The sequence below is a fragment of the Strix aluco genome, chromosome 14 (genome assembly GCF_031877795.1).
Source record: "Strix aluco isolate bStrAlu1 chromosome 14, bStrAlu1.hap1, whole genome shotgun sequence".
In the NCBI taxonomy this organism is placed as follows: Eukaryota; Metazoa; Chordata; class Aves; order Strigiformes; family Strigidae; genus Strix; species Strix aluco.
The window spans coordinates 11,680,426-11,703,226 of NC_133944.1; the positions used below are offsets into that span (position 1 = coordinate 11,680,426).

Sequence of the window (22,801 nt, forward strand, 5' to 3'; positions counted from 1 at the left end):
ACATAAGATAGAATACAAAGGCCTTCGTAAATTGCTATATTCTGACTATGAGTGATGTCGTAAGAATGAATAATATTAACAGTTTTAAGCTAGGTCCTAATAAAATTAGTATAAGTAGCTCTATTTGATTAATTCAATTAACATAATAATGGCAAAAATAACACATTTTTTATTACCATGAAAATCTCATGTGTTGTAAATATTACACTTAACTACATTTATGATTAAAAACAGCTTTTGCAATTGGATTTTTGAATAGTTATGTTTTATTCTATTCATGCTGAGTTTTGTTGGTTTTCTGACACTTAAAACTGTGATACTTTGACAGGATCTTTCCTTTTTACATTACAGGCCTGATAATTTCTGTACAAGAGAATCATGCTTTTAAATAAAAAACAAGTTTGTTATTCTGATTTTAGACAAGATGCTCACTAAGCTGGAAATCAGGCGTAATCAATACTATATTTCAGTACAGAAATAAATCACTTGGCATATGTTGAGTGCATGCATTTGTTGCTGTCCCTGTCCAGTGTTGCGCTCTTCAGGAGATGGTAAATGAATACTTGGTGTGACTAAATATGCTTTATTTATTCACTTGCATGTATTCACTGTCCAACCAGTTGAGAATAATAACACAAATATGTTAGTATTACAGGTCGTCACATAGCAAGGTTAGTCCTGGAGTTAGCGATGCTTTCAAACACTGTCAACTTGTCAGTGGTTTGAAGCACAAACAGACGTCACATAAGTGCAATTAAATGAGAATGGTAGTATTTGATAAACATACTTGGATATATTTAGCACTAATTTACAAAGTGTTCACTTCAAAGTAGTCTTCAAATGCTAATTAATTGTTCATTGCGGTGTCCTATGTACCAAGTAACCATTTTTACAAAGGGGAAAACAAAGGTTAAGTTACATGCACAGTGCATCCTGGTGATCCTACAATGGATGGTATCCACTGGTAACCAGGGGCAGAGTTTCCATCTGAAGGTAGGTGGAGGTGGAGGCATCAGTATCTCTGAGACCACCAGAGAAGCCATGGTCAGCTGCTACTTGATACTGCAGCATCTTAGACTTAGGTTCAAATCTTCTTGACAGATGCCTCCAGGCAGGTGACACCTCTCAGCAGATGATACCAGTGATTAAGAATAACATAGTTCAGTAAAGTGCCTTCCTGTGTCTGAGGATCCCCATAAGTAAAGCTTTTGGGATAAGGTTAGGATACTTACTGAATCTGTTTTTCTTTCTTTCTTTTCAATACAACTTTTTAAGATTTCATCTCTTAGATGAAAAAGTGGAGAGAATGCTGTTAGTGCTTCCTTCTGGATTGATCTTATTATTTAAATCATGATGAAGATAGTTTGCTGTTTTAGTTAATGGTCTGTTGGTTTTTCTTTAGATGTTTTTAATGTAGAGCCAATAGCTGCACTTTTTGTAATGTTTGATGCTCAGCTTAGTCCTGTTCTTAAATTATTGCTGACATTTCTCCTCTTTCTCTTCTCATTTGTTTTCAGGGTGTTTTCTGATCTAAAATGTATTTTGGGACTTTTTTTTCTTTCCTAATAATGTGAATCTCTTCTCACCGTTTGCATTCTCAGTGGTGTTAATTTGCAGCTTTTCCACCACTTCACGCAATTCTTTCTGTAGCAAACACATCTTTGGCACCAGTTAGAGGCAAATTATTGAAGGAATAAAAATAGATACAGAGAAATCTCTTGGAGAAATTTTCAGGTTGGCTGCCTGAAGGCAGACATCGGCATCCCCACATGTGGTGGTTTTCAGAGGTGCTGACCTCCAGGAAAGCAGCGGAGCTGCCAGTGATCCGCACCTCCCCACAGCACTTCATTTTAAACCCCGACTTTGGCACTTTAATGCCAGACCTTTCAAACTATTGCTTCTTGGGAAGAAAAGAAATAGGTTCTACAGGAAGGCTCATTTGGTTTGCCAGTGGCTGGGGGTTTTGTTTAAATCGTTTTGAAGCCACCTTGAGAGTCTAACTGAATCATTATGAACAATTTCTGGCTAGCTGTAGTGTTTGCCTTCTGGGTACTCATCACTTCTGTAGCATTGCTCCTAAAGCATCTTTCCTGCCTTCATCTCGGGATGGTGGTAAAGACACTTCCTGTGAGGAAGATGGGACTTGCAGCTCTTGTCAGGAACAGGCTTGGAGGTGTGTCTGCATCAGTGTTTTAATTTGGGTCAGTAATGCATTTCTGAAGCAAGATTTCTCACTCGTCCCCAGTTGCAGGGCTTTGCTCAGAGCCAGGGACCAGTCCTGGATGCCTGTGCTGGATGTCTTTTGGGTGAAAAACAGCTGGGAGAACTTTCAGGAGCAGATCTGCTGTGCCTTGGTTGCTAATGGGTGTGTTCAGCCAAGGGGACCTGCCCAGAGCCAGTCCCAAGTGCAGACCTCCTCACCCCAGTCACTTCAAACAGCCAAAAACCTGAAATGCATATGGTGTGTGTATCTGGTCTTCAGCACCAACTGCGCTCTCTGTGGTACCATCCCATTTACGTGACAGAGCCAAGATGTGCGTGACAGATAAGGAGTCTCAAATGCCAAGAAAGATTGTGTGCTGCTTAACGCTTCACTAACGGTGCTGAAAAACAGATTTTTCATGCATCTTCCGTAACAGTTGGTGCTGAACCTTACAGAAATATTTTGTAAACTAAACCCTTTACATTAAAATGTGCAAAAGAAATCCCCCATCTTTGTATTTGCAATGTGTATTGTTGAAAGCATTTGTGCAGTGCTCATATTTGAATATATGACTTGTTTATGCAGCTGGTATGGTATATGACACCGAGGGTACCAGCATATAAGTAAACAAGCTATCTGCAAATACATTAGCATGGAGTCATGCCCTTAAGCTTCATGATAATTTTTTAAATGTTGATCATAAATATATGCATGTGCTGTTTGCTTCTCCTGCTTTATCCCCATTTTTAGAGGGAGATAAGGAATACTGGCTGTAGCTAAAATCCTGACAAACTGCTGTGGAGCGTTTGTGTGCATGCCAGGTGTGGGGGTTTTTTATTATTTTTGTGTTTTTCCTTAAACACCAAGCATGAAGATTCACAGTGTCATGCATAGCACCAAGGTCATTCCAGTTGCTTCCAAGTGCTGCCTCTCCACCCCCAAATCGTAGCCCTTCACCTGGGAAACAGTTCTTCAGGCAGGAAATGATGGTGCCTCTTCTTGTCATGCTGATAGTCCAGCGCAGAGGTAGGAGCAGTCTCCACTGCTGTCACCTGCAAATGAAATGAAACAGCTGAGGCTGGAAACATGGCTCCCGCCATACATGTCGGCTGGCACAGAAGGCCTTTTTCTTTTGATTGCAGTCCATTGCCCTATTATAGATTTTTTTTTTTTTTTTTTCCTCAGACAGAATAAACTTAAGTCTGAACGTGTCCTGGTGTGGAAAACTGGAATTGTGGCCAGATGGAACTATACCACCAGTGCCCAGGAGACAGGACATCTCAGAATCAAGCTCCTGTCTGTCTTCATCTTGTGTGCAAGCTTTATGGGGCTGTTTTTAGTTTTCTGCAGAACAGCATAGGTTCCCAAGTCAGACATCCAGGAAGTAGAAAGCACCCAACCGGTAGCTGGTTGTAAAACCGTGGTTAAGCCATAGGACCAGCATCACAAAACAAATTTGTTGCAGCTTTAATTCTGTGGGGTTTTTAAACTCTTGATTTAACAATTTTAATTTTTTCCTTTGGAGTGTATAATTTTAAGAAATATACTTTGTGGCAGAAAATCATTCCCATGATTCTGAAACATTGTCCTTCACTGCCTTAGTGCCTAGTGATTCTTAGACGCTAAAAAATACTTAATAATAAAAACTTACTGCTTTCAAAATATTTACATGATCCAGCCCTTTAGATTGAGACCCTTCAGAAACTTAAGGTGGCATCTTCTTTCTCCTCCATAATCATTACTTATGGAGTTACTATATCTGAATGACCAATAATCTATTAAATATCTAATTGGTCACAAGTACTTAACATATCTTGAAGGTAATCGCTTTTTGGATACAGTGCATGTTTATTGTTTTTGTAATTGCACATACCAGAAGTCTAATAGAAGTATGTCAGATGGCTCATTTACACCAGATAAAACAAAAGAGTCATTGAAATTGAGCCTCGGATTCCTTTCACCTAAGATATGAAGCTGTTCCACCATCACAACTTGAAAGAATCAAATTTGAGTAGGATGACCAATACGGTTTTGATGAGAGGTGAGATACAGACTGGCAAGTCAGCTGGAGGGGTCAGAGAGATGCTGCAGTAACCCTGTCCCAACACGAGTATTTTTGGACATGATATAGTTCTTCTAGCTTTTTGAAGAGAAAAAGGGAGCATCCATCTGAGGTGAATAGTAAAAGAAAAATAGGTAAAACTTGAGATCTTTACTGGTCTTTTATCTGATGTTTGATAGACCGGGGGGAATATCATTAGACAAGAGAGGAAGCCAAGCACAAATATAGGTCACCAAATGGATCGTGGAGCTTCAAAAGCGCAGAACAAGGGTCCAACCTTCTATGAAGATGTTTTCTTGCTGTGAACTAGCAATTTAGTCTGAAAGATTTTCAGGAATAAAAATCTTTGTAATGTGATTTTTTTAATAAGATAAAAATAGAATGACAGTTCTCATGCCTGTTATTGCTGCTGACATTGTATGCTGTGAATGCTGCCCAAGCAGCATGCAGTGTATCCGCTCCAGCAGAGATCACGCATAGCCATGCCAGAGGTGAACTGGGACTGTTTACATGGACAGCCGAATTTTTCCAGTCCCAGTGACTCCTACAGCATTTCGAACATGTCAGATGTGTCTTCAGTTTGGTTTTTATGCCTCAGAATATTTAACCTTACATACGGAAACATATCACTTAGTAATTAAAAAAAAAATCTAGAAGGAAATAAATGGGTGTAGGTTGAAAAATTACTCCTGCATAATTACTTCCTTAACACTGTTATGGACATGGGAAGTATTTATATGAACTGTGCTGAGTTCCTTCAGCAGGAAGGTCGTATCTTGCAGCCAGAGTAGCAAAATGACCATTCTGTACCCATTTCTGCGGAACGAGCTGCAGGGTGTACTGTTACAGCCCATGCCAGGGCAGGGCCTATGGCAGTTCTTAACGACTGCAAAATTTTGTGTTTAATATATGAATACACTGATAATTACAATGTCATGTTTACTGTGTTCTCATGTTGTGTGTGTTGTTTCTTCTTCCGTTAATCATGCTGAATTTTCTTTTCACCTGTCAGTGGGGAGAACTCATCTGTTTTACACTACGGCCATGCTGGAGCCCCAAATGATAAGACTATTGAAGATGGAGACTTGTGGTAAGTCAAGGATTAGAATTTGCTTGATATTTTTGTAACGCTAGCACTGTTTCCATGCATGCATTATATGTACTCTTGGACTTAATTAGTAAAATGATGGCTGTATAATGATGAAAGTCCATATCTTTAAAATAGAATGTGATGTTGCATGCCAGACTAGTCAGGTTTCTTCCAAAGGTCCTGTATACCTGCATCTCCAGTTGCAAGGGAAAAGAGAGATTGTTCCCAAACACTTCTGTGCCAAAGGCACTTAGAATTTAGTTTAAGAAATGACTGTATTCTAAGTACAAGGGCAGTTGCAAAAATTGGCATCTGAGTTTGCTCATGAACCTCCGTTCCAAACCTGGGCTGTGATAGTAAGGTGGAGGGTCGAGAGACTGTTGGCTACTTTTAAAGAATTGCATCAAATTGCAATATGGATTAGATTTTCCAAATGCGTACGCACACCCAGACACCCCGGCCTGAAAGTGTGAGGAGATCAAACTCATCTCAGTTCAGGTTAGGGCAGGGTGCTTCTAGTTCTGTATTGTGTCAAAAATTTCTAAAAAGATTTTGCTTAGAGTTTAGCATTGCCATAATACACTTGCAAATACCATAAATTTTTCTCTACTTGCATTACATGTCCACATGCTTTGTAGTATGACTGCAGATAAAAGCAGGGTGAATGAAAGCTCCAAATACATTGCTATAAATTGAAAGACAAACCTAATTGTGTGGTGTGTAATGTAGCAGAATATCTCTTTTGTACTTCACCTCCTAAGACTTTGGTCAAAAAGCCTGCATTTATAAAAGTGCAGAATTACTTTTGGAGGAGTTAATCACCAGCATTCAGTGGAGGATATCTATCAGATTCTTTTGTAACACGTGCAAAAAGGGTGCAGGTATGTATTTTCACAGTTGAATGTAAAGGTGTGGAGGAAAGCAAATTAGTATTATCATAGATAAGCTCAAAAACTATTACGGAAAACAAATTGAATCTCAGAAGTTAAAAACTATGCCATGTTGGCTAATGTTCTGGGCACATCTGCAGATGCTGCAGAATGAACATACTGAATTACAGATAAGTAATTTATTTTCAATACTGTAAAAACTTTTTTAAAAGCTTCTTGTACAATAGTTTGTGTTATCTTCATCTGTGGTGAATAGCTTACTAAACCCATCAAATACATTAATTTATTGCAGAACAATAGCTTTGACTTATGATCACATTGTGTTTGAGTAGATAAAGTGCTGTGAGGCTTTTTGATGAGACAAGACACACCAACATGATACCGTATGGGCTGTGGCATTCAATTAAATTATCAAAAGAAGTGTGTAGCCTACAGGAAGTCTCAGCGTATGTTACTGAGAGAAGATACTCCACATTGCATTATGATGGTCTGTATTTAAAATTAAGGCCTTTAAATGGTGAGGGGAATAGTATTACTGGGAGACCTCAGAGTGAAGGGTATACATAGGACCCTTTTACTTACAGTGTCTGAGGACAGTTTAGTGGATGGCTGAAGTCCTTCCTAAACCCCAAGAGCACATACCAAGACTCTTCACAAACTCAGATTTCCTGCTGTATTGGCAAAACCTTAAAAAAATGTTTGGGCCTTATTAGCCTTAGATATCTGAATGTCAGAAAAACATAACCTACCAAGTACGTTGATTACTTAAGCATTTCAAAACTACTGTTCTGCAACCTCAATTTGTAATCATCTTAACAATGAGAAGAAAGTTTAACCTAGTTTGAAATATCCTCTTGCTGAAGCGGTCCAGTTGCATCTTTGTCTTGATGAGATGAAGTTTGTCAGGTATAGATTGGCTTTAGCAAATAAGTTCTCCATGTGCACAAGCACCTGCCTGGGTTTCAAGTCTCTGCCCTTGCTCCCCCTGACTGTTAGTCACGTAGCAATCAAACTTTGCTCCGCGTGATTTTCTTAGTATTTTGCTCAAGTGAGAGTAAAGAATTTCTAAGAAAATGTAAATTAATTTTTGTAAAGGTGATTTAAAAATACACTAATTTTCCACAGTTAAAAATAGTGTTTTGGAAAAAACCTTGAGCCTAGCCTACTTTCACAGCATACAAGTTATGACAAGGCACTCACTACCTGTGTGGTTTTACTGTACGCTTTTACAAATTTCTAAATTGGGTATAGGTGTGCATGTATGTGCATACAGAACAGCTTATTAAAATGACAGTATGCTGATTTGTATGTGTATGTTAGAGTTTGTATATTTGGCTCTCAATTAAGCTTTTTAATAGCTACTGGGAGCCCTCTGTTGGATAATCATAGGAAGCCCTGAACATAGAGAAAAAATGGCTTTACTTTTGGTGAAAAAGAGGTAGAAGTGTTTTAAGGGTTACTTCTGCTTCCACCAGTATTTTGGTATAAATCTAATTTAACGTTTCCTACACTTGTACGTAATAGAACTGGAAGATTGGATACTTGGTATAATTTTTATTAAATTATTCAGTAGAATTTCCTATCTTTTTCTTAACATTATTTAGTGGATATGACTTAACATGCAAGAATTTTGCAGAAATGTACTGCTTAGGATTTTTATGTACAAAGCAGTGCAGCGCAGTAAGTGTAGTAAATAAGTCAACAAAGTACCTGAACGTTAAGAAAAATAGATTTGGAAAATTAATGCTTTGCTGCTTTGAAACACCAAGTGCATGCTTTGTTTGCTGTTTTAAGAATATGAGTTACAAGGATTTTGTGGTATCAACAGGAGATCATAGACAAAAATACTTGTGCTATTGCATTTTAATTTTTTTTTTAAGACTGTTATTTTCACTCCTTTAAAAACTGTGACAGGTTTAGAACAACTGGGTTTTATGATGCTCATTTTTGAAAATTAATCTACATCAAATGGATTTATTGCTTCTGTAAGAAACTGGTATGGAATTACATCTGTGATACTGCATCGTAATCCACACTTTTACAGGTCCAGTTTCTGTGCCAAAAATCTCAGTGCAAGTCAAGGACTATAAAGAGAATTTCTGACGCTTCTTGATATGGACTGTATTGCTAAGCATGACTGTTATTTTCAGTCTATTAAATATTAAAAACAAAATAGCTAACACAAAACATTATGATTGCAATAAAACCCAATATTTTTAGGGAAGTTTAGGTATTCAATAGATATGTTCACTTATACTGATATTAAAAGTAAATATTGCAATAACAGCAAGTTGGTGTTTTATATAAATAATTCATGTGCTATAACATCTATGTGGTGAACATTTTTTAAATAGTATGATCAATATCGTCTAAACCAAACACTTTTCCTAAGCAAGCATCTATTGTCTCCATGGTCAAAAAGGTCATGCAGGTAAATGGGTAGGCTGACCACCCTGGTGAATTGCAATTCTAGGCACTCTACCCTTTCATTTGGTATTACCTTTAAATAATATTTTCTACTCACAATGTTGCAAATCATGGCGTGCAGTGATGATGTACAGCCAAGCTAACGCGCCAATACTGATTTTCTTCTGTCATCTTAAACCTGTGACAGCTTGGATAGAAGCTGAGCCCAAGACTGAGGTTTACTGCAGTATCCCAAGGTATTGCATTACTCCTTGTGTGCCAAGACGCCTGCTGTTTCTGTAGGGAGGCTGTAACTACATTTTGTAATATGGAAAGTGGAGTCATAAGCAGAAGTGCTTGTTGTAGTTTGCAGTCTCCTGCCTTGTATATGAGAGGCCTCCATCAAGACCAGAGCCAGAAAGTAACTAAACCAAATTTTGCAGGGGTTTTTGAGCTACCCTCCCAGCCTCCACAATCCAAGGTCTTTCAAAGTTTGGGCAGGAGTAGAATGAAATTAAAAGTTTTTGCTCAAGAAGAAAAAGAAACCCAAATAAATTCAAGGAACAGAGCTCCGACTCCCCGCTATGCAAAAATCAAGAGCAGATGAGCACCTGGGGCTCCTGTCCATTGAATGGCATCCCCTGCATTACTCATTCTTCCCAGGCAAGTGTCTCACCATCTCTCCTTTTGCAGCTATTTTGCTTTTGTTTGCACTGGCAAAACACTGGTTCAGTGATTAGAGAGCCCTCGTGGGAGACTGAAACCTCTGGTTTCAGCTCCCCTCAAATTGATCTCTGACTTTGACTGGAAGTTATGACTTGACCCTGGCAAATAGCGTCCATGAAAAGTTCAGTCAAAGCCAGTGTGTTTCTTCAAAAACCATTAGTCTCAACAAATCAGCATCTGCCTTCTGAAAAATGAAAGCACCTGCTTTCTTAAAAATGAAGGAAGCAAATCCCCTTGGGTCCTCCCTTCTGTCTTCTGCCCCTGCCCTAGTGGTGCAGCAGTGTGGAGCCACACCACGGCTGTCGGGAAAGGAGAAAACTGGCCATCACATTAGATAGGCTGCAGCAGAGGAGGCCTGGGGCAAGGCAAAGGTCTCTTCTCACCTTTGTGGTTCGGTGGTTTGTTGTGGGAATCATGAGAGGTGCTGAACCTGAAGTGTGTACTTTACATTTTGATTTTGAGAAGGTATTCAAGAAAATGATATTTTATTGCTTTGAATTTGCTGCCTAGCAATTCGTGCAGTCTGCCTTTGTGGATTCTTGGCATTGCCGTGCACCAAAGACATGTCAGGAGTTGATTGGTTTATTGCAATTGATCAGCAGGGCTCGTGCAATGTTTGACAAATAGAAAATGCTTCTATGATGTTAAAATAAAGATTGATTCTTCATGATGAGGCTCACACTTAAATAATAGAAATGTGAGAAAATAAGCCTGACCCCAGATGTCACTGAAATAGATATGGCTATTACCTGAGATGGTTTTCTGCAGGTGTCACGAGTTGCAGGTCTTAGTCTTTTTATGGCATCTGACAAATGTGTCTCAGTGAAAATTCAGCACTTAGTAAGCAACTTTTATTGTCAGGTTCACTGACCTTCAAGCACCTGATGACATTTTTGGGGGTTAGTTGGTCTGTTCTGGCTTTGCAAAATACTGAAAATAATTGTTTATTCTGCTGAAGCATTTTTAATATTCTGAAATATCCTCCTAAGTCACAATGTTAATGAAGGTCTGGATGTGTGGCGCCATTTCCTTTCCGGGCACATGGGTAGGTCCCCCCTTGGACTGCCCTCACCGGTGGTGCCGCGAGGCTGTGCTGTGTCTGCTCCCCACGCCCGGCAGAGGACAGGCGTTTGGTACCTCCACCTGCGCATCCGGGGCCTGGTGCAGCACAGGCAGTTAGCACGGGGTAGTAGTCCTCCCTGGAGTGAGGGCCAGAGTGTAATTTATTAAGAGGGCTTGGGTGAAAGCATAAATAACAGGAATGCAGCATCAACTGCTTGTGCAGTGCAGCAGACCTCAGAGAGAGAGACCATTAACCTTGTATTCACGTGGGACTATCTATTATTTATAAAATAACTTCAGAAGTTTAAATGGAAACAGGTTGGATCGTCAGATGATGTCTTTCATTATATTTGACTGTTTCCTTTAACACTCTCAGATTTAAGTTTACTGATTTCAATGAAAGTGTTGGGAAGAGTACAGTATCCTTGGTGAAGCAGGATGTTTCCTGCTGCAAAAGCTCGCTGCTGTTTCCAAGACCTGCTGGTGATGGCAGTAAAACAAGTTTTATCTGCAGATAGTTTTACTGCATTCAGGTACCAGATTTTAAGCACTAGGGACATTTTGTTTGTGTCACAAAATCAAACACATCCTGTCATAAGAGTACAATCTTAGCATAATGCACCTTTGTTAAATGTTTTAACTATGTCTTGACTGTATTAACAGGTATTGTTATTTGCTTAGTCAAATAATAGAGTTGGGGGTATGGAAAGCAGTCTAGTGTTGCAAAAAGACTTTAATGGAATAATTTAACTCTGAGCAATATTTTGCTTTTTATTTCTCTCCTTAATATCCTAATGCAAATTTAAGGCATCAGTATAATACTGACACCAGAGGGCACTAAAATAAGTGCTCTCTGGAAGGAGGTGATGATTGTCCCGTGTTTTGATATTGGTAATGTGTTGTACTTGCCAGAGCAAAGGCACAACAGCCTTCCAGGAGCACTGCCTTTATGTCTATAATGTGCATTCCACTCAAGTTGTGTTAACCTTGGTTTTCTTTCCTTCCATTTGGCACTTATATGTACCTCTTAATAAATTTTTTATTATTATAACTTCTGGTGCTGTCAGAAGATCCTGTTTAACTTCTAGTGTTCCTCCTCTTGACATTTCAGAAGCTTTGTTCATCATAGGGAGTTTTTCTTGACTGCAAGTACAGGTAGTTGCAAAAGGTTGTTCTGGATGAAACAGAGAGGGAAGATCCTAAGTGTTCAGGCCTTTTTATTTTTTAATTGCTCAGAAGAGACAAAGGACAGTTTTCAGGCTTCCTGGAGTTGTTGGTCACTCCAAGGTGTGTGAAGAATATTGCAAAAGAAAGTTGCTTATTGCAAGAACTGGTCAGATTCAGTTGTTCATGGTTATTCATGAAGGCTAAGCCTTCTATTAGGTAGAATAGAAGTTACTTTGCTAATTTTACTTCTTTGATCTAAAAGCATAATATATGGCTTTCTGCAATCAAAAGATTTGTCATTTTCTGTATAAGCTACGTGCATTTATCTTTTATACATACATACAATATGCATATGTAGTATACATATTGCATTGAAACTATATCAGCATATTTATCTTAATATTGTACAGTGTTATATGTAGAAGATGCACTATTCTCTTTTTTGCATGAATGAGTACGTGTATATTATAAAAGCTCTTTTTATGAGTACTGAGTGGCTATCATTTGTTTCAAGAAAATATTGAGAAGACTTTCAATAACTCAACTAAAAGACTTGGATGAGCTTGAAAAAAATATCCTACAAAAGATGATAGAAATTTGTTGTGACTCTTTTCCAAACTTTTTTGGAATTTACACTGAGTTTTACCACGTTCTTTTGATACTGTCAACCTATAAACCAAAATTAAATTGTCCAGATGGGGGCAATGTTGCATTAAAAAGCAGGAACTGACTGATCTTTTCACATCAGATAATACAAGTCCTCCCTTTTCCACCCCAAGTACTTCATTGTCTGCTATTAAAACAATTTATCCTACGGAACAAAATATTGTATTTATTACTTCTTGAAAGCACTGCTTTTAAGATCCTAGGATATTAATGTGTCAGATGTAAATGCTCAACTATTTTATGTGGGTGAGACTAGTATTTTCATTTGGCCTCATGCATTTTTTTATGCATTTTGAAATTTGATGCTGTAATAATATGCAAAAATTATGGTTAGCTTTAACCTTTCAGTCTGCAGTTTTGAAATAACTTGTTGTTAGTTATGGTTTTGTTTCTAATAATAATACAAAGTACATTGCTACTACTTACTGGTTGATTGCAAAATCAACTGGCTATCCATTTCTGAAATAATTTCTTTGGCTTGATTCCTCTGGCTTGATTAATATTTACTATTTTCATCAAGTGTAGGTATTTTTCTTTTTGTTGTACCTATAGACTATATTAATTTTATGCTAATCTAGAAAAATTGAATTTGATTAAAAGTATAAAAATATATTTGCTAGAAATAACAATAATTTTGCTCTAATTGAATATGTGTTCTCTTAGTACTGGTTAATTCAGGCTATGAGGTTGCCTACTGTCTGAAATGTATAAGCCTTTTAACCAAAGCAGAGGTCGCTAAATATTAATATCGTGTTTGCTGTAACAAATTTTAGCTTTCCTTTAAGTGCTGTGTTATGGTCTGCCTCTTAATTTTATGCTCTCTATTGTGTATGTGAAATGTCTTTTTAATTGTCATCTGTAAATGAGTTTTATCTGTCATAGTTTTAGCTTAGCATTCCCAGTATAGTCTGAAAAAAACTGAGTGCGTGAGGTTGCTATGGCTGCTGTTGGACTGATTTGATTAGGTTGTTCATCTCTTTAAAGAAAACAAGCAGTATTGTTTTAATAGCTGTTGATTTAATATTGATCATTTATAAATGCCATTTAGTGTAATCCACTTTTTATGGTGGTCTTTGTTAATACAGATACACATAAAGTATGATAGAAGTACTCTTGACGATTGTTGCTTATCTTGAATGGATTTCAGTAGTAAAATCTTTCTCCTTGCTCTTGGTGTGGGGAACTCAATTGTATAGGTCAAAATACAATTTTAGAGGGAGTCTGCCTGGCTTTTAAACCAATATATGACTCAGATGGAAGGTACAGTTAGTCTCTAATGCACCCTTTGTGTATCTCCCCAAACCAAATGTAATTCCCAGTACCTGTATTAGGGACAGCGTTGGGTCTTCTCTTGAGTCTGTGCAGAGAACCACTTGTTACCCCGTGGTGGAGGTACAGTCTTGCAGAGCCAGGGCCTCAGGAGTCCTTCTAGTGTAATACTGCTCCACATCTAGGCTGAGCCAATTTAGGTCTTTAGGGCAAGAATATTTCTGATTTCAGTTGTACATTGCAGTACTATACTTTCAACTTGAGGTGCTGCCATGAAGAGTAGGCATTTCTTTCGAATAGGAAAAAATGTTCTTACTGGCAAAACAGCATGCTTGGCTAGGGAATAGGCAGCCTCCTCTTCATAAATACTAGTTGCTGCCTTCATTACTGTGCACTTGGCCTGTCCATGGAAAGGCTAGCAACTGTCTTGTCTGGTTTTTTGCATTGTTGTCATCTTCTGTAGAATACTCTGAAACCCCTACCTGGTGGATTCCATTTGAGAACTGATAACTTGGAGGTTGCTTGAACAACCCCAGGATGTCTAAAAAACTAAATGAACCTGTACCATTGGACACTGGCCCAGTTTTCATCATGGAAAAAAAATTGAAGTGTTATCCTTTTACTTACATGGACACGTGTGTGTGAGCACACGCATACACACATAAGACAATTTGACAGTATTTACAGTAAAAATCAGTAAGTAAGGTTTGACACTTCACCTACTCCTGTGATCTCTGGGGTTGTTTGTCCAGGCTGGGAAGCACAGGTCAGAGTGTCCAAAAACACTGCTGAAAGCTAAGGCTCTTAAGTCCAAATGTTAGCATCTAAGAATGGTGGCCCGCTTTAGAAGTATCAAACTTCTACAGTTCACTTTCAGTAGGTATCTTCTGCTTCTCAGAAGACATCTAGAAATGGACTGGTTTAGTCAACTGCAAAATTTTAGTAACCTGAAAATGTAGCTGTGTTGTTGTTGTTACCGTGTGCTGGTATCTCACATTCCGGTGAGAAGCTAATGAGGTTTGCTGTCCTCGGTTTGATTGGGAAGCACTCAACTGCCAATACAGGCTTCTCCTTGCGTGCTCCCTTCTCTTCCCTGCAGCTCTGACATCCTTGCTCCTTGTTTGAGCAAGTCAGCCAGAGCCATGAACGCCCCAGATACCGCCTTTCCAGTGGGGAGGCTCCTAACGGGTGGAAACTGGCCAAAACTTGGAGTTTGCTGCCATCTCTGTTAGGTTGACTTCAGCAAAGAGTTGTCTCTGCTAAAGAGAGTACTGTTGCTTATTAAATATGCCAATTAAAAATGGATAATAATTAGGATAATAAAGCCAGAAAAAAATCACCCATTCAGCAAGAAGACAAACAGGTAACCCTTTTGTCAGAACCTCACCTGAGACTTTTCCTGATCTCTGGCACATTGCCTGCGTGGGTCTGGCAGAGGTGTTAAGCAGGCAGTACTGGCAGTTTACCTTCTGCATCTTGTGAAGCCTCCATTGCTGCTGCCTCCTTCTAACCCAGCAATACTAGCGTGGTGTTCCCAATTCTTTATTTGTATGCAGCAGTTCTGTATTAGAGATGTTCCTCTGCTTAGCAGAAACACTGGGAGATGGTACTCAGGGGCAAATTTAGCTGTGAACAAGCCAGTCAAAAGGTTTTTGGCTCTTTACTCTGGCAAACTTGACATTTTTCATAAGGCATTAATGTGGACTGCATGGGGATGGAAGAGGTGTTATACTTGATCATGGAAATTGATTTATTTAGCACAGAAGCTTAAGGCTGTTGTCTTAGATTTCTTCAAGAGATAAATACTGTAAGCAAGGGATTCCTAACCTGTGTGTGAAAATAGCACGTAAAATCTTACTAGAATACGTGGGTGTTTACTGAACCAACTCTTAGTGCAGCTCATTTGGTGAATTCAGGGAGATTGAGTTTTCATATCCTGTGAGATAAATGGATCTGAAGTTCTTCTGCTTGGCTCAAATCATTGTGAGAGAGGGCACTCCCACACACTGTTGTTGGTTGAGGAAGCCATTTTTTCTCGGCAGTGGGGATGGAGCGGCAGAGCAGAGGAACACCTTCCCTGTGACAGCGGGTCAGAGCAGCGCACACCCACCTCCTGCTGCTCATCTCTGCATCACGCTGCTGCCCTGCTTCTGCGAGCCAGTGTTTCTGTGTCTGTTGCAGTGAGAGGAAACCCTGGGCAGTGCAAGGCACGAACACCTGGAGAAGGTTTTTTTTTTTGTTTGGTTGCTGTCTTTTTTTTTTTTTTTTTTTAATCCAGCCAGCTCAAACTTTTGTATATTTTTGCTACAGCCACTGAAGTCTCTGTAGTTGGTGTTGTAGAAGTACAGGCAGGGAATCCTCTCTCCTTCAAAACTCAGTGTAGACAGATACTTTTTTTTTTTTTTTCACCCTCTTTGTGAGCTTAGTGGCATATCTTGTCATCTTCTGTGAGAGAAGGTTGAGGCAAGCTTTCCATTATCTATAATACTCTGGGAAAGCCTTAAGAGAGACAGTGCTACAAGAGGAGCACAGATGGGAAAGTCATGGAAAAGTTGAAAGGACATGGTTGAGGACAAACACAAAAAATAGAGGGCCACGTGGTTATGTAAATTGCAACTAGATGAAGAATAGTCATGTAGTCATTTTGTGTCTCTGTAGTTGCATTACCTGTGTGGACTACAGGATTTTCAGGAGGCTTAAACAAAAACTTGATGTTTTCTTGTGAATACCCAGAACCCCATTTCCTACACAAAAAATATTCTTTAGCATTTTTCTAAGGTTACTCTTGACTCCAGGGGTGCTGACAACAAAAAGCTGGCCTTAAATCAGCAAGACAAGCCTAGCTTCAAGACAGAGCCACTACAAGCTCTCTCTGTATCATGTCAGATGGAAGCTGGTCACAGCAGGGCACCTCTTAAAAAAAACAAACCATCCTGAGCATGGTGGGACTTTGCACTATACCGTTCCAGTTATTTGTTGGGGTTTGCAATGTTACCTTACTTGGTGTTGCTTTTTTAATTGGTAACTCTTGGCTAGTCAGGATGCAAGTGGATGAAAAAGAGTGTCACTTAACTCTCCATTTTCTTACTTGTGATATCATTTACTATAATTCATTCTTGTGGTCTGCTATTAAGCCACCCTATTTCCAAATCACTTGGCGTGTTTCCAAAGACGTATCTCATAGGAATGCTGATACCTAGCTTCCTTAAGCTTGAAATTGCCTTAGAAGAGTTTAACCAAACAAATGGTCGGATTTTGTTAGTGCATGAATACTTAAAGATTTAATTGCTGCATGAAGTGTAATGCATGGAGCACTCTGTGAACTTGGAGCAGAGTACAGCAAGGTCACAGAATCAAATCTCCAGCTGGGGATGACTTGGTCTTACTGCAATAAGAGGAGGAAAAGGTCGTGCGTACCTTTATTCCTCCTGTTCTAGGATTGGGCTGACACCAGTTCATCAGTGTTGGCTGCTCATAGGTATGTTGGTTAATAATGGCTCAAAACCCTAACACCTCAGTAAACGTCGCTGAGTAAAGCGCATCAGTATTCATACCTTTTTACCTGTAACCTGAGGTATGAGGAGGGCACGGTAAGATATGGCAATATCAGTTTTCTAATTGCTAGTTTTGCAAACCCACTCGGGAGAAGGGAAGGTTTTGTCCTGAGAAGAGAAGCTGGGGAGGACATGGGTTGCAGGCAGGTGACACTCAGTACAACCCCGTGCTGCAGTGCGTTGCACCAGGAGGAATTCCACCTGGGTTTCACTGCAGTCATCACTCTGTGGTGTTAACAACTGCAGAAAAATAATTTGGTTTTGTAACTATCGTGAGGAGATCCAGTTCTGAGTGTACAGGCCAAGCAGATCTGTAGGGAAGGAAGGTGACAGCTTTATGCGTTAGCTCATGGGAGAAGCTCTAGGCTTCCTGAGAAATGCCTGCAAGAGCTTGTCTTTGGGTTGGGTTGGTTGTTGGATCATAACGATTCATACACATGGCTCAGATATCCCAAATAAAGTATTGCTTCCCATTGTGATATTGGCCATAATTTGCTTCATTGCCTGGCAGTTTCAAATTATTTGACAATAAAAGTGTCAGCAAGCCTATAAAAGTAAAATACGTGCTTAGAGGAAGATGATGCTTTATTTAAAAAAAAATGGTATACAGTGACTATGAAGAAAAGAAGCATGGCTGATCATAGTCCACAGTTTTCAGATCTGAAGTGTTATGCAAAGTGTTTTGTGATGCTTCAAAGGTCAGAGGTCAAGAAAGCTAAAATTGATACCGAAATGCATATTATTTTTCTGGGCTTGAAAGCCAAAGATGTAACTATAAATTTGCATTTTGTGGTGCCAATATTCTGTGGAAGTAACACAGCTATGTCTTACTCATCCGTATTGTTTCAGAGGGATGAGAGGGGAAAAAAAAGCTTTTGTGCATCGTGTTGTGTAGCACTTCAGTTGCAGTACTGACTTACAAGGCTGTATTCACTTTAAAATCGACAAGACTTGAAATATTTTCTCCCGACTCCCATCTGGGGTTCCTGCACAGGGAGCAGAAACTCATTTCGGTTGGACGTGGAAGGGACACTGCCAGCGGCACCAGGGACCTGCCAGGGAAGGGCTGCGAAGCTCCTGTGAGGAGGGGCACACCCAGCCCATCCTTTCTGAAAGGCTGTGGCAGGTGACATGTGTTCCTGCTTCTTTTTGATTTGATACAGTTTTATGTAAAAAATGATTTTAAGTTGTGGTGTCAAACCTTTTTCCTGTGAAAGGAGTGAAATGCTTAGTCATTTTTGAAGGTGACTTCTAAAACAGATGCAGAAGGCAACTTTTTTTTTGATGCTGTTGGCTAACGTTGTATTAATGATATGTAAGCAAGTCATTCTGTCAGTAGAACAACTGACAGGTTATCTGATTTTTCTCATACTTTGCATTGTTCAGTTTTAGTTAATAATGTTTACAGTATTTTGCAATATGTTTGGGAGGAAAGATTATATATATATACACAGAACTGAAGCCTTCCTTAGGAGAGGCATGCCCATGCTTCCAAGGAGGAGTTTGGAATATTTTTGCTATGCATCTTCTACATGTGGTATAGCTTCTTATTACTTCTAGAAAACAATTTGAAACAGTAACATGGAATTTTTAGAGAGTGCTCAGGTCTTCTGACTGTTAAATCTGCTTTATACATCATGCACTTTTCACCCTGAAATAAAGCCAGGCAGATTTTCATTGCTTTTGCTCCCAACAAAGTAATGCAAAGCAAGGTTAACTTCTCTCTTGAAAGAGTGACCTATGCAACAAAAGACTTCATCAGCTTCAAGTGAAATCAGTGAGAACTTTGACATACAATCATGCACCCCTCTGATCAGTGACACTCCTCTGGCCACCTTCCCGTTCAAGACACCTCAGAAATCTGACAACCTTAGACACATCATCCCTGCATTCATTGAAATCAGTAATTAACAATTGCATCCTTGCTGAAAAAGGAGTGGAGAAAGGCTTGTTCTGGAATTAAATTTTTCCTCATTAAACAGAAAACAGAATTCACAATTAAGTTTTGTGATAGACAACGTATACAATCTGCTAGATGTGTAGCACTTAATTTATCTAAAAGGGGATTATAGTAGAGTTTGGAGATACGTTGTATTATTGCATATGTTACTCTACATTAAACAGTTCTTAAAAGGCAAGCCATAGATTAAGATGCCTATAAAGCCTATTTTCATTTGTGCATTTAATTTGTTTAGATTGTTGCCAGACTTGATAACAGTCCAAATAACAGTAAGTAGTTGTTTCTGTACATGACCCTTGTAAGAATGCGTTATCAGGCAGGTAATGCATTAATAATATCTCTTTTACTAGCAGTTTACTAGCAGTTACCATCAAATTGCAGGATAAAATAAATGTATTTTTTCTAAGAAACCAGGATTAAAGGAACTGCTTTTAGAAATTTTTTCCAGTTAGTCAACAGGAGAAGATAGTAGCTCACATGCATTTTATTGGACTTAATGTGCTTGACCACTTATTTTGCCTGGCAAGCAAAGGTATGAAACTGGGATCTTCTCAGGCTCCCATTATTTCCTCCAGGTAACTGCAATATTTGGGCTATTTCCGTGTCTTGGGCAGAATTTTAACTAATGGATATGTTCCCAACTGAAGTTAAATGGAAGATAATCCTAATAAGAGCCAAAATATCTCCCAAACATACAGTTTGGTTTGGATGCTTTTTCACTGAAGCATACAGGCTGGATGGTGTGTTGTGCTCCGAGGTAGAATTTGAAAGATCATCTTTCCTCATGTCTCCTCTTGTCTGGAAGCCAAGAAACCTAAACACATGGTGCTTCCTAGCTTGTGAGCCTTGTTTTGGTGTACCATTAGCTTTATGATTTTTTTTTTTTCATTACTCAGTGATCCAATCTCAGAAAACTATTTAACAACCACCAAGTGATGAATGGGTTTGAGAAAATGCTGAAAATTTTAAGGTTAAAGACATAGCTAAAATTTTGCCGATGGTAAGTTCAGAATGACTATTCTCCTAGTAAAATACAGAAAGCATAGCAACTTCTGGTAGACGTGGACAGGGAGTTTGGAAGCTGTTGGTCACAGCTTTACTGTCACCATGCTGAATGGACACTTAGACTTTTAAATTCAACAGAGTTAGGCCACAAAACTGCTCTAAATCTCACAAAGCACCTTGAAACTTGTTTTGTGATTTTGAAAGGGTTCAGTCTGGGATGGGGTGAAAGATTTAGAACTAATCTGAAATCTGTATCTTGTTGGAACAGAGAACATAGCAGCTTCTTACATGATTCTTAGTTGCTGCAACTAGTTTTCTGTATCCTTAGATTTTTTGTGTGTATCATTAGTTATTTTTAGAAGCAAATTAACCATAAATTCAAAACTTATGCAGTGTTGATGGGGTTTCTGATTTTGAGGTTTGGCTAGGCTGGTTTATAGTTGCTATGTTGGTGTCAAATCATGGGTTTTTTACCCTGTGGGTCTGATATTTGCTGTCTATTGTATATCTTCTTTCAATTAGCAACTTTCTGTTTTAACATACCATATTTCATATTTAAGTGAATGTATATAGGGTTTGTATTAGCTCTGCATGTACATATATAAGTTTGCAGTTCTCTCTTTAGCATTCCTCTAAGGAGTTTGCTCCTGTAGCTTTAAGCCTTGTGCAGTTCTGCATCTGTAAACCATCCGGTTTGTTCCTGAAGTTCCAGTCCTGCAAGTCTCTCTGCAGGTGAACCTTGCCCAGTTTGGGGAGGCTGGCGATGACTTCAGCAGGGCTTGCACTCAGTGCAAAGATTTGTTAATGGAGGAAATTGCGGGGTGGATTTTAAAATTTCTTGGACCAAATCTTCAGGAGTGTGTGTCTGTGTATGCAATGCAGCAAGAAGAGTCCCAGCCCTGTTTAGCTTTATCATGATTGCCTTCGCTTACTTATTGTCTGTTGCTTTCAGTGGCAGTTATGTTGGAAATGGTGAACATTTACAGCTGAGTGCTGTACCACTTTTTGTGGTAGCTTACACTTATCTTTACCTAGTCATGTATGTGGGTTGGGGACAGAGCTGCACTGCATGGTTTTCCTAATTACTGCTGTAATTAGGACTCTGGCAGAGAGGGTACCCCAAGTGGACTGTCCTTTCTTCTGCTTGTGTTGTCTGATTGACTTTTCTGTGAAGCATAAGCAAGAGGAAGAAAACTCCAAGTTTTTTACACACAGTGAAGGAAGATTATATTTCTTAGGATGATAAGAGACTCACACATTTGTTTGAGGTGGTTGGAAGAAGACTTAAATTAGCAGATTTCAACTCTGATTCATTACCTGAGAAATCAGCAGGTCACACAAATACTGTGTGTCAAGACCAAAGTCATATGTGAAATGTGCCGCCTCGTAATCAACATATGATGAACTAGGAGGGTTATTTGCTCAAGTATTGTTTGGTCCAAATGATTATTTGGTTATTTGCTGATTTTTGAGCCTGCTGAAACCAGTGCCTTATCAGGTAACCTCAAGAAGCATAGTATTGCAAATGTCTAACCTGGTTCTCACAAGGGTGTAGAGACCCACTTGCTATTCTTGCAGATTGATTTCTGGCAGCTGAGCAATGAGTGGTGAATCGTGTAGAATAAATATGCTTCTCAAGGGGTAAAGCAGGTTTTTTATCCCCATAAAAGAAAGCACTAAATATCTTTTTTTTTTTTCTTCTACCTCTGATGCAGAAAACTGTACTAAATGTTTTTTTTTTTCTGGTTGGATCTTCCCATAATCCTTGTTTCTTTAATCCCCGTTAGGCAAATTTGTCTTAAAGGAAAATCTATAATGTGAGCAGTGGCAGTCAACCTTTATTAGGGACATTTTATTTAAACTATCAGATGTGTTTTGACACTTAGATACAATGGCCATAATTTAATTAACATTTCTCTGTTAAGTTTTGAGGTTAGACCCTTCGTGTGGTGCTAACATTTTTCAGGAAAGAAAAAAAAGAAATGTTTTTTTCTTCTGAGAAGAGGTCTTAGAAACTGGAACTGAAGAGCTTGAAGTAGATTCCTTCCTTCTGTACTTTTTATCTTTCTTTATGCATTCTCTCAGTGTTTTCACCCAGGACCAGTGCAGCCTGTAAGGTTGACCATTTAAGCCATATGCAATGCAGATACCTTTCTGTTAGGAGATTGTCTTATTTTACTTAGGAACAGCATTCAAGTGGTGATTATATGGCCAACTACCAAAATGCAGATGACATTTTAAGTGCAAAGCAGGAGAAATGTCTTCTGTTCTATTATTTCTTTTGAATTAAATTTTCATTTCTTCCTCCTCTGTTTTCTTTTTAGTCTGTTCGACATGGGAGGAGAGTATTACTGCTATGGCTCCGACATCACCTGCACCTTCCCTGCAAATGGAAAGTTCACTCCTGACCAGAGGGCTGTCTACGAAGCAGTGCTGAAGTCATCGCGGGCTGTAATGAAAGCAGTCAAGCCAGGTAAAAGATCGGTACATGTCAGCAGGAATTGACGAGCTTGATGGCAGCATTCAGGCTGTCAAGACAATTATGTTTGTACTTTAGAAAGTGCTGGAAAGGAACAAGATGACAAAATTAATTTCCATGTTTAAACAGCACCTAATGGAGGATAGAGGAGGACGTTTTGTGGCATTATGTGACATGGAGGACACACAACATTTTTCATACAACACTTTTAAAGAAGTAACACAAACAATTATTAATAAAATTTAAAAGGTATTTTAATCTT

At 38.9% G+C, this 22,801-nt stretch overlaps 1 protein-coding gene across 2 annotated transcripts in view; it reads left to right on the forward strand.

Moving 5' to 3' along the window:
* The window catches only part of PEPD (peptidase D), a 140,262-nt gene that overhangs the window by 80,019 nt on the left and 37,442 nt on the right, over window positions 1–22,801 (forward strand). For both annotated transcript variants that reach the window (XM_074840155.1, XM_074840156.1), the window contains 2 exons: window positions 5,278–5,355; window positions 22,385–22,533. In XM_074840155.1, the coding sequence (XP_074696256.1) occupies window positions 5,278–5,355; window positions 22,385–22,533 (227 nt within the window). The remainder of the gene's footprint in view (window positions 1–5,277; window positions 5,356–22,384; window positions 22,534–22,801) is intronic.